The sequence below is a fragment of the Colius striatus genome, chromosome 9, assembly GCF_028858725.1.
Source record: "Colius striatus isolate bColStr4 chromosome 9, bColStr4.1.hap1, whole genome shotgun sequence".
NCBI classification, from domain to species: domain Eukaryota; kingdom Metazoa; phylum Chordata; class Aves; order Coliiformes; family Coliidae; genus Colius; species Colius striatus.
The window spans coordinates 24,632,649-24,645,391 of NC_084767.1; the positions used below are offsets into that span (position 1 = coordinate 24,632,649).

At 42.6% G+C, this 12,743-nt stretch overlaps 1 protein-coding gene across 1 annotated transcript in view; it reads left to right on the top strand.

The window, feature by feature from the left end:
* ABCA12 (ATP binding cassette subfamily A member 12) overlaps positions 1-12,743 on the top strand; it is an 84,830-nt gene that overhangs the window by 7,961 nt on the left and 64,126 nt on the right. Inside the window, exon 3 of the mRNA XM_062002395.1 lies at positions 9,958-10,105. Coding sequence (XP_061858379.1) covers positions 9,958-10,105 — 148 coding nt within the window. The remainder of the gene's footprint in view (positions 1-9,957; positions 10,106-12,743) is intronic.

Genomic DNA, 12,743 nt, shown 5'->3' on the forward strand with positions numbered 1-12,743 from the left:
CTCTCCTCTCCTCTCCTCTCCTCTCCTCTCCTCTCCTCTCCTGTCAGTTTGTCCTCATTACTCTCTGTAGAAGCTCTCTTAGGTGTCATCAGTTGTCTATTCATTAAAAAACCCTCCCCTTCAGTACTATGGAGAAGATGTGGTAGAACCTTGCTCTCCTGGTAGATCCAAAACTCTGCTCCTCCTGACTTTCCAAGGCACAGCCAATGAGCTGCAAATACCACATCTCATTCACAAACATCTTTTCCTTCCTCGTACAAAGAAAGCCATGCTCTTGGATCTGGTCTTAAGTCCATCAAATTCTGCCAGGGAATTTGTTCCCGAACTTTTCTCAGTGAAGCACATCTTACCCTTCACTTCTGCCCAGAATTTCCACTCGGGATTCATCCCAGTTGTGGAGATGACAGCAGGGTGTATCGTGTTAACTCAGACATATTATACTCAGTTGCAGAGTGCTCTGCAAGGCTGCTCTTTGCAGCCAGTATTCTGGGGGAAATATGTATGTTTTGCCAAGCCCATGACAGGCAGTGCCTATCACCCTCCATCCTCATCACCCATGTGTGTCTCTGGCCTTCTGACTGTTCCAGCAACATGCTAGTAGATGAGTTCAGGCTCATGCCCTGTGGATCTGTGTAACAAAGGACCTCAAATCACTTTTAGCTCTGGCAATCCCCTGCCTCGTGCACAGCATGCAGAAACTCTTACACTAACTTTGTCTACAGTTAACTCAACTCAAGGTTAGTTATCCAGGTGAATGATGGCTATGGTGGCTTGGAGGACCCATGTGAGATCAGATGGCACGGACCAAGGTAGGCCACAGCAGTATCCTTCCTCTGAGATACCATCCTGGAGATGAGAAAGCTCTGAAAAGATGCTTGCCCTCTGAAGGAATGAAGCATAGTTGGAAGGACTTGAAATCATCTCTTTCCCCAGTAGTGTGGAAAAATTAATAGGTTCCCATGCTAATAACAGGGACTTGAGATGGCTCATCCACGAAGGCCATTCCATTAGTTTGCATAAGTCACAGGTGTTTATGCAAGACATAGTCCTCCCCAAGGGTTCAACCTACTCTGTATACAGACAAGCATGCATCAGACTCCAGCTCTCCTTTACAATTGGCCTGTGATGGAGCATTCCCACTCCTCTTTTCCCTTTACATAGCTTCATTTTTCTTCCTTTATTTTCTGTGCATTTTCTCCCCTTTTCTCCACAGCCCAACACCAGATTTTTGTCTCTACTCAACTGCAGCATGATCAGCAAAGTGACCTCATCAGGTCTCTCCTTAAGCATTTCCTTACTTTAGTGTGAACTGTATTTTGTTTCATTCTGTTGTGCTATCATTGTGCCAGGGAGCAGGGTGCCATATAATGCTCTATTGTGCTGAAGGGGGCTATGAATTGTATCAGTTGTCCCACATTTACTGGAATAGACATACACATTGATGTCCTTACATACATAAGTAGTGCCCTGCCATACAGTTCCCTATGACTTGCCCAAGCTTCCACTTAGCTCAGAGACCCATAGCCTGAACAGAGCACTGTGATATTTATAATGCCTCCCTTTTCATGACTCTCCACACTTCCCTTTCTCTTTATGGATTCTTTTGCCTTGTGAGATGCAGCTGAAGGATGCTTAGAGTTGGAGATGGGAACTCCTGAGTTACCAGTAATTTTTCCTCCCCACTGAATTGCAACAGAGTGTTGGGGTAGTCAATTCTAATTGACTTCCTGAAGCATCTGAATCTGGATGCTGGGACTTAGGAATGTGGAAGTATTTTTCCAGAGGTGCTGAACAGTTCTGACTTGCACTGAAGTTAGAACTTGTTGATGTATTTGTTTCTGTAGAGAAGGTAACTTTTGTTTAAGGGCTCCAAAACTGAATTCTGGAGACTGCCAGGAGGCACTCAGGATTGAAAGTCATTGGTTTAGTGAACACAGCTTGTGTTCAGATTTCTTTCTCCAAAGTCTAGATGAGGTTTTAGGCTTTAGGTTTCAGCTTCTAGCTGGGAAATCAGCAAGTTGGCTGTATCGCAACAAGAGCAAGATAGCCTTGTCTGCATTAAATATTGCTTTAAAAAAGCCCTGTAAAAAAAGGGCTATTGTGTGGTTCCTTCTCTCTCGATGTGTTTGTGCTTCAGGCAGTGGAGCATCCCTCCACAATACTGTCAATCTCCAGTGCCATCTTTCCTCATCAGCTCTGCCCTGCAGTGCAGACATCAGCTCTGACATTTTCTCATCTTGATCTGAATTTGCAATACCTCTTAGAAAGTTTCCATCTCCCCTTCTTTGTTCCTTGTGTTTGATTTGAGGTTCTTTCTCCTCCATTTACACCTGCTCCTTCTCCTTTGTAATTTTTTACGGTCTTTTGTCTTCATGATCTCTCTGATCAGTATGTGAACCCAATGCATTCAGATTCAAGTGCCAATTTGTAATTTATTAAATAAGGGAGGTGGAAGGTGAAGGTCTGTGGATGAGTAAAAACTAGTTTGCCTAGTCTTAATAAGCGTGGAAATAAATGCTCTCTGCTCTGGGCCCTTCTGATTTGCAGAGCCTGAAATGCTCAAGGGAAGAATTAGGCAATGAAATGCTTCCTGCATTGAGGCCACCAACACAGGGAGGAGTCTTATAGTGAGTTGTCTGCTGCTTCAATCTCACTGTCGTAGGCACGCAATGGAGGATGTCACGTTCTGGAGACACTTGAGAAAACAAGAATGTTGCTGTCAAGATGAAAAATGCAGGCTCTTGAATCTCACACTGGGCATCTGGGGGGTTGAGTGGAGCTATGTGGGGTTCTGCTGAGCTTTCATTTTGAAAAACAGGAGCTGAGTAATGGATGTGTGGCTTGTAAATCAGGGTAGGCTATATGGTACACAGGTGAACTGATGTACCTGTAATAGATGCTCACAATATCTTTTTTTGTTTTATATGGGGTAAATGAAAAAAATAAAGCTGAGGGAAGGAAAGTGGTTGACGATGATTTTTAAAGTGTAATAGGAAGGCAAAGTGGGAACATCTGTGCTTCAGGGATAGTGAGACTTGGGCTAACACCCAATGTGGCCTTAAAAATTGGCTTTGTGATGTGGAAGGCAGCAGCATAGGGACAGTGGGAGTACAATACTGAACCATTAGCTCTGATCCAACACAACTCTTAAGAATGTGTTTAACCAGAAGTCTTGAGTAAACCCATTAAAATCAGTAGGGCTAATCACAGCTGTGCTTTAGGCTTTGGATACGCTGAGCAAGAGCTGGGCTGTTCTGCTGGGAACTGTAACACTTATTGTCCTCACCTCTTTTTTGCAACAAGTGTGGGACTTATGTGGGCGTTAATCTTGCAGGTGTGAAAATGGTAAGGGAAAGGCTCAGCTGGCATTTGCCTCCTGGTCCTGCCCCTCTTAAATACTTCCTTCCCAGGTAACTAGGAAACAGATACGATTTTCAGAGTGCCTAAATGTCACAGCAATACTCATGCCATGGTGATTAAATAATCTCTTTTTCATAGATAAAGGACAGGGCAGACAGCTATTTGGACCATTCTTCATGTGTGTAAAACATATACTGATTCAGAATTAATCTTATCCCAAGAATTTAATGATCAGATTTAGTTTTTGGAGAGAGATCAAAAGTCCTGGTGTTATCATAAAGCTTTATACAAAAAACAGACAGCTTCATTTGCTATTGATAAATAGATGTGAACAAAACTGGATGTGATTGAGAAGAAGCAGTGTAGTCATCATATCATGAAACAGACATGTTGTTCTTTGACTCTAATGAAGCAAAGGAATAAAGTTTAAAGCAAAGCTGTGTAATTATGGGAAAGACACAGTATAGTTAAACATTTTGCTCAGGGAGTTGGGAGTAGATCACCCCAACAATAAGTGCTTTCATTATGTGCTTTGTGACTTTTAAAATTTGTACAATTATAAATATAAATCACTGCTCATCAATGGTCAGTATTGCCCCTCTGGGATAGACCCCTGCTGCTTCTTGGGAATCACTGAGGGAATGTCAAAGGTTTAAGTTTTCTTCAGCCAGAAGCTGAAGGGGTTGAATCCAAGTGATCGTACTTGGTAGCCACTTACAAATCTATTTTTGTGGATGTGTCTAATTTTTTTTTTATATACCCTCTGGCAGTGAGTTCCACAACATTTTGGTATTTGTTTAAAAAAGTAATTTCTGTCTCACTTGCCTGCTACCTCATGATCTCATTGTGTTTCTTCATCCTTGTGTTGCAAGGGATGATCATTTACCCTTTTCATTGCTAATCACGATTTTATTTAGTTCTCTATCAAACTACTTTTTGGCCATCTTTTTCTTTGCTGAAGAGTCCCAGTTATTAAGTCTCTTTGTATGATTTAGCCATGAATGAATGCATTTTCAATTAAACACAATACATCCTAATGAAGTAATTTGCTCATTAATGCCATTAATTCATCAGTGGAGGAGCAGAGAATTGTATGGATTTTTTATGAACTGTGGAAGGAATACGGAAGGACTTAAAACATAAAGTACTTACAGTATCAGCATAAGTTACATGCAGTATTGGAGTGTGTGAAATCTATATCCAAGAGAATATTTTCATGCCCAAGGAATCATGGTGATATGACATTAAACTAGGGGTGGATAGAAGACAGAAGAACTCAGCATTCTCTTTTAAATTAATGGTAAAGGAGGAAGGAAATATAGTTAGCGTAGCTAAATTTATTTAATAAGTAGCCATTCATAGTGAAATCCTGTGTCTTTGATATGAATAAAATAGCATATAGATTTTGCCTGATTTTTCAGAGTCAGGGACAAGGAATGCCTGGATGATATTTTGAAAGCAAAAGGATATAGACTGTGTAGCTCCATTAAATTTAAGGAGATTTGCCTATTTGGATGATGAAGCTGCAATATAGTTAATGTCTCTCAGATAGCAGAGCTGAGACTGGGGAATTGAGGGAGAGGAAGGTACTTGGCAGCACACTTAGTGAGCTGATTGATAGTTTACCACTGACTGATGCAAACTAGCGTGTAACCTGTACTAAAGATGTGGTCCTATATTTACACCCTTGATTCATGCACAACAGTAAATACAAGAAGTGATAATGTGACAATTCTATCTATTTACTTCCCTTTGCTCTGGGGTGGGTAATACTGGCTGCTATCCTCCTAGCACTTATGTCCTTTGGGGTAGGCAGCCTCCATACCTCAGGCTGAAGAAGGTGACATCAGAGGCTGCATTCGTGGTGCTGTGCCTGTGGTCCGCTGAAGCGCCTAATTCCTTGAAACGAATGGTTGCCTAAAACCTCAGTATGATGAAAGCAGCAAAATCCATGTAGCAACATAGAACACGGTCCATTTAGATTTAAACATTTCAGTCAATCTTATAGATTGCAGTGAAACAGTAATTTTCATCTTTCTTGAATGACATTTGTTATTACCCTGGCATTTTTCATTGTTGTTATACCATGCACCTTTACCTGAAAAAACCAAAACATTTAGCTTGTGATGAAGAGAAGTATGTTAGAAGTTACAACATTCAGGAAAGTAAGATAAATTAATTTTCTTCATTTTCTTCCAAATGAAAGCAAATGTGGAGATTCTGGAATTTCCAGTGGCATGCATATATTATAGGTATTTTGTGTTGGTTATTACCGCTCCACACGCCTTACTTAATTTCAGCATTCAGAGATGTATCTGGCCTAGGTGGACACTGCTGAGCAGGAAGAACCTGCCAGCCCATGTAGCACTGAGCCCTTGACCTCTTTTGCCCTTGGGGATGCCTGTCGTTTTTTTCTGGTTCAGTGCCCTTCTTTCAATGGTGATAGAAAATCAAAGCTCTCACTGAGAGAACACATCAAAAGCTTTTGCTCTTGGGATTCTACTGCTGGCAAACCCAGAAGTCAGTCTTTACCAATAGGATACGGATCTGGGCTCAGGTTTTGGTTGCAGACAAATCAGTTTGACCAGAAATATTCTAGAGTGGGCTCTCAGCTCAGACATGGGACAGCAGTGGATGCAGTGATCTCTCCCTCTTGGCTCATAGGCAGTGTAGAGGGACCCTCCCCAGAGGTAACTGGAGTTTTAGGAAATTTAGAGGTTTAAAGCTAAAGGCAGTGAGGAGAGTGAAAAATTATGTCATGTGTTGTGGATCTACTGAACAGCATAATGTGGGATCATAAAGCTGGGGGCTACAGGGTAAGGAAATCCATATTGCTTGGATATGACATTGCCATAGACTTCAGTGGGAGAAAGAGCTGCCTTCTGCAGCACATGGAAGACTGGAGGGATTCCCAACAGTAGAAATAGTACAAAAGACACTAATGGTGATAAATATTATGTTTCCATTTGCAAAACTATCCACACCAAAAACCTGTCCTTTAAAATCTGCAAGGTGTTTACAACTTTCTTTCAAAAATGTTTCTTAGCTAGTGCTTATGTCATGTTCTAGTGTAGTTGACGTTGGATAAATCCCAGCCAAGGGAGAGACAGGTAATTGTAAACATCTCCTGAAGCACGGAAGTATGTCAGGAGCCAGCGTCCTCCCTGGCTGCCTTTACATACAGGGCGGATGCAGGTGGCGAGTTTGTATGTGTGGACAGAGCAGCCCATGGAGTCATGTTACCCTGCCACGAGCACATGGGTGGAGGGTGGGAGGATGGAGCAGAGAGTGCCTTCATCTCTTGACTCACCTTCTCATCAGTAAATTCCTTCCTTTGCAGGGTGAGAAGGAGTTACAAGAGAGAACTCTGAGTCTACACCATGTTTGTCTGGGTCTTGGACTCTCAAATCAGATGTGCTTCCCTCACAGTGCCATATGCTCTGGCTCTGCTCTGATCTCAGGCATGCTGGCCAGAGGCACCATAGTCAGAAGCTGAGCTTCTTGTGGCTGTGCTTCTCAGCTTCTATCAAACTGAGTTGTTGGCCTCTGCGGCCCCTGAAAGACATGATTTTCAGGAAAGTATGAACAAGGGGATGAGTGCCTGGTGGTTCTGATGGTGGTGAGATTGACTGCTTTTTATCTGGGAGTGACAGACCTGTCACACCAATCTGGCCACCCTGTTCTTGGCTCAGTGAGGCCAGTGCATAAAGAAGGCAGTGTGCATGATGTGGTTCTTTCAGCTTCCCTTATGAGAAAGCAAGGGTGCTATTTGTCTCCCAGCAGCACATATCTGCAGAAGGGATGCCTGCAATTGGAACAGGTCTTTAAGCCTTCTTTGGAGTCAAGGGAGGTCTCATCAATGCATCAATTAATTTCATCCTGATGGATAATCCCGTGTGTTGTGTGCTTGACACAGAACATAGTTGTGCTAGATACTCAGGGTTTAGAACCAACAATCTAACTCACACCAAATGGGAATTTGGCCCAGACATTTCAGATTTTTCAGTGTCATACTCTTTCTTGAAAAACTAATTCTCTAAATGCTGTCAGAGTCCAGGCCTCTTCCAGAAAAATCCTCTCTGGCATTGCCACTGCTTTTGTGCCAAAAACATCTTAGGGTTACAGCAGTTCATGCCTGCAGTGACTCAGTGCTGGATCAGGACCTGTAGTTGTATCCAAGTGCCAGAAAACTGTTCAACATCTGATGCAAGTTGGCAGAGCCCCACAGAACACCTCGATTGCATTGGACCAGTGATGTCTTCACAGGCATCTTGCCACTAGCTTAAGTAGCAGCACTTCCAAACTTCAGACCATGAATTCCTATCTCTTTATTTTTCAGGCTGCTGTTTCAAAGTGAAAGAAAGAGCTGATGTCATCACCATGTTCTTATGCTGTATACCTCACTTGTGATACAGTGACTCATTGTTTAACTGTCCACTTAGCTCAAGTTCCACCTTTGAATCCAATTAAAAAAAATATTATTGCCACTTGTATCTTGTCTTTCTCTGCTCTGGATTCATCATGATGTCTTGCTATTTGACTCTAAACATCTTGCATCTCTCCAGAGAAGACTAATGCTCCCCAAGCACCCCATCCTTGTGTTCTCCATGCTGCTTCAGGTCTACTGAGAGATATGAGCTTATTTCCTGACCCTGGTTGTTGGTGGTAGATGTTGACAGCCGTGGAGGGTGTAACCATTTCCCTCCTAGCTCCTACCTGTCTCACTTTATTGTGGTTATTTTCTCCATTCTAAACCTCATGGTTTCCCAGGTCTTTGAAACTTCATTTTGGTAGGGACTCTGATAAAGTGAGGTCTGTGGTGGGCATTTTTGGACTGACATGAGCCAATTTCCTGCATGGGAATGAGAGTGCGGGAGATCAGAAGGAAGATGAGACAAAAATGCCAATGTGTGCAAAATGCCTTTTTGTGGGGTTGTAATTTGTGATGTCAAAGAGCAAGCACCCCAGATGTAGTAGGGATATTCACACAAGGATATTTAGATTAAAGTGCCCTACTCTTAACTTTGCCTCTTGGGCAGTCGACTTAATTGCACTTCAAAACCTTTAGTGGCATATGTTTGGTCCTTTGGCATCAACACCAAACAAAAGGACTACCTGTAGGGACAAGAGAGATCTTTTACTCTCCTTGTTGCTCTGTGATTACCAGGAACTGGCTCAGCCTGACAAGTAACTCTTGGTGGCCTAGGAGATGGAGTGAGTATTAGGGGAGCTTCCCACAGCAGGTAGCCTTCTCCTCTGGCAAAGTATTTCCTTTAATTTTTTATGGCATCAGGAAAATCTCAGTAAAGTTAAGTCTCCTTCAAGGAGACTGACAGCCATGCACTCCACCTAGCACTGCCACCCACTTTGGGAACAGCTGTTATTTGACCACCACTGTAATTACTAAAAGTAGTACAAATGTAGTGCAGTGTCATTGTTGGAGGGGTTAGAGATAAAGCTGTGCCTGGTTGAGAATAGCAGGTCATCTTTGGAGACTGAAGAGCAAGGTAATCAATTACCACAAGCCTGCCTGCAGCCTTTGCAAATTTGACTCCTTGCCGTAGTAGAAATAATAGCAATGTCTTTTGCCAGGTAATTTTCCAAATGATTATTTAAAATAATATGTTGCTGTGATCCAGCAAAAGAGTTCTGAAATTTATTAGAGCTTTTGTCAGTGAAAGAAAGAGCAGCCAGTGAACTCTGCAGGCTGGCAGTAAGCAGCACGGGGCAAATGGCACATAAAATACTAAAGTCTCTAATTGCTCGGGTCCACTCTGTATTTGCAGAAATGGGAGATAGGGACATAAATCTCGCCCCTCAGTGCTGGCTGCCAGCATCACAGGTCACAAAGCACACAGCACGACAACTGTTCTGGGATGGCAGGAGACATGGAGAGGGTGGTGGTGATAGATTGCCCCTCTACCTTCCTTTGACAGGTCTGCACAAAAAGCAAAGGAGGTTGTCTGGTGCTGGATCCATTGCCTATTCCTGTGGTAAAAGCCAAGACAAAGCCCTGTTTTAACAACCTGGCTTGAAACTGAAACTTGTGGCTTTGCATAGAAATGGATCCAACCAGGCCTTGGAGAACATGATCTAGGTGGTGCTGCTTTAGCGGGGGCGATGGACTAGATGATCTCTAAATGACCTTTCCAATCCCTACCATTCTATGATTCTATGACATGCTCTTATGGATGCTTTAGATTAGTCTGGCCATCTGCTTTTTTTGTTTTTTTAATGTTTGTTTTTTTAAAAGAAGAATTAGGATATCATAAAGTTAGGATGCTTTTGTCACTTCTTACTTGTTTCTTTATTTTGGAGTGGAGAGGGGAAATCTGCAGTGTCTTCAGGACTAACAGGTTTCTTATGGACAAATGGCTTGACTCTTTTTTCCATTACATAGCCATTTATGGCTTTGTCAGTTTTGGGGTGGCACTTCTAGTGGCATTTGGCAGGTAGTGCTGCTGGGACGGAGTAAAAGAGCCTTAGTGAAACTGAGAATCAATCCTATTCTTTGGGAAAATACTGATAGAAACACAAGGCATAAAAGTACACGTCCACATCATAATAATGACATTTTCTTTTTCCTCCTTTGTCCAGGTTATCTTGCACCTCGAAACCTTCCTAGCGCGGGCTTCTTTCCGTTCCTGCAAACTGTTCTGTGTGATTCAGATGCCAGATGTAAAGGCACACCGTACACGCCAGAGGATCTGCTGCCAAGACTTAATGACATCTCATCCCTCAGACTGTAAGGGAATCTGAGTATTTCTGGGTGTTACAAATTGTAAAGCACAACTTGCTTTGAGGTGGAGCGAGTAGACATGCGCATCTGTGTGCACACTGTGCAAGTGTGTCCACAACAGAAAAATCTCAGATATTTCTTAGATACGGTCTCAGATATCTGAATACCTAGAGATAAGAATATGGACTGCAACATGGGACACTTAAAAAATGTGCATATTAGAGGCAGGTATCAGTAATGTGTCAGTTTATCCAGGATTGATAGAAGATAATTTTACTCCCTGAGAAAAATGCTTCTGCTCATCCAGATCAGAGCAAAAGAAATTCTTGTGCCTGATTGTGGGTCAGGTCCTGCAGGGTGTCAGTACATAAGACTTGTACCAAGGGCAGCCCAGCATGCTATCTGCCACTGTGGCGATTGGCTCAGAATGCCTTGGATGGACAACAGCTCTAGTTTGATGTACATTTGTTCTGGAGTCACTGCTTTTTCATCAGATCCTTCAGGTGACTGCCAAAAGGGATGCCTTCTCTGCAAGCTATCAAACATGTTGGGAAACATGTGAAAATACAGAAATTTTTTTGCCCACAAAAGCATGTTGATTTGCTGCATGGAGCTGACTGGGAAGGTTTCCTGGAATGTCAGTTTGTTGAAGTTGAAATGTTTGGTGGAGGCATTTCAATTTCATTGATGTTCTAGTTGAAGTCAAGTAGCATTTGCTTTAAGACATGCCAGCCAGAGCTGTTTCTACGTCTATGTGCCAGGGGTTCTGGCACACCCCTGGAGATGCTGCTCTGAGTCCTAGCTATTAATGGAGAGCTGAAAATCCAGACATCTTACATGCCAGGTCCCTGGTTCATCATCTTTGCTTTCAGGTGAGAGGCTACTCATGTCAGAGCATGTCAAAATCCCCCTTGGCCAGAGGTGAACCTGCTTCTGCAGAGGGTTTGGACTAGATGATCTCTAAAGGTCCCTTCCAATCCCTACCATTCTGTGATTCTGTGTGTAACTAAGATGGGCCCCATGCCTTCCACCAAAGAGCCCAGCAGGCAGCATGGGAAATCCTGTAGTTGGTGGCTCCTCAAAGGTCCTCCTCCAGAGGGGCTGGCATTTCCCATGCCAGGTCAATGTCAGGATCTCTCACTTGGTTAGAAGGAGTCTGGATGACTGAAGTTATACAAGGTGAAACCTAATCAAATTCAAGGTCACACGGCACATGAAGATGGAGCAGCACAGAGACTGGATGCCTGGATGTACAACTCTTCACACATTTCCTCAGTGTCATTGTTTTTCCCTGGGAATGTTAAACAATGGTTGATTTGGGGTATTGAAGTGAAGAAACGGGAACTTCCAGTGCCAAAGCTGGAGGTTTTCCATAGGTTTCAATAGCTACAAATCCTTCTTACTTTCTGGTTTTGGTTTCTGTACAGCTGTTTAGGAAATAACTGTTCTTTCCTGACAACTGAAAATGAAGAATTTGGCCAAATTATAGCTGAAGTTATGTGAGTCATTAATAAGCATGGTGACCACTATTGACGCTAAAAGTTGGCCCTAAGAAGTATCACACAACTATGTGGATACACCTATTGTGTGATCAATGTCAGCTTTAGAAATGCATTGTATTCTTCAAGGAAAAACACTCAACTATTAAGTGGTCACAGCAAACCCAGCAGCATACAGCAGAGCTTAAAAGCTCAGCAAAAAGTTGACTGTGAAAGCTACAAAAGACAACATGAATAGATGTGCAACTCTGCCTGAGGAGCAGAATCACCATGGATGAGTTTGTGAGAAAGGCAAAGCATTTGAGCCATGACTCTTTGCTATCTGGATGTATTATTGTGTAATATTCCAGAGTTCGTAATACTTGGCTCACCCAGATTGGGTTTTTTCCCCTCCCATTGTGCAATTCACTGAAGCTCTTATTAAACTCTTTTATAACTTGCTCTGAAACTGTGGCTTACCAGTGGCCAGCAGAGAAAATGAGCGAGTTTCTCACCTTTCATTCTTTCTTGAAGCATTTACTAAGGTGTGCAGGACATGGTCACTTGAGATTTTCCTTAATAAAAGAGAACTAAGTACAGAAACTGAGCTCATCACCATCTTCCAGTGTAGTGAAATATTTATGAAGGCTGATGTAAGGTCCTGTTGACTTAAAGGATTTCTTAATAGGTGCGTGCAACCTGCTGTGATAGCTTAGAGCAGTTCCAGCCTATGTCAAGATGTCTCTGCTCAGTCTGTCATTAATGGTACCATGAAGTTCTGCACTGTTTCCTCTGCTGAGCATATACTGGTGAACAGAACAGAACTGGTTGCCTTGAGACCTTCTTTCCAGAAGCGGGAATTTGATTAAGATTAGACCAAATATAAACATCAAGCCCTGCTTGTCCTTGGTGCCTCTGCAGAGCCTGCATGAATGTTGTCCCTCCCTCTGTTTTGTGTCTGAAAGTACTGCAGTGTGCTTCCCCAAAATACATACCAGGCCGCTAGGAGGACCCAGACTTTTGCACAACCTAGATTTCAACATATCTGCTGTGAAATTTAGCTATAGACCCATTATTCTGAGTTACACAGCAGCTAAGTCTAAGCTTCACCATAAGAAACTCTGAGAACTGTTAAAAGTGTCTTTCTTTTTTTTCCATTTTACCTT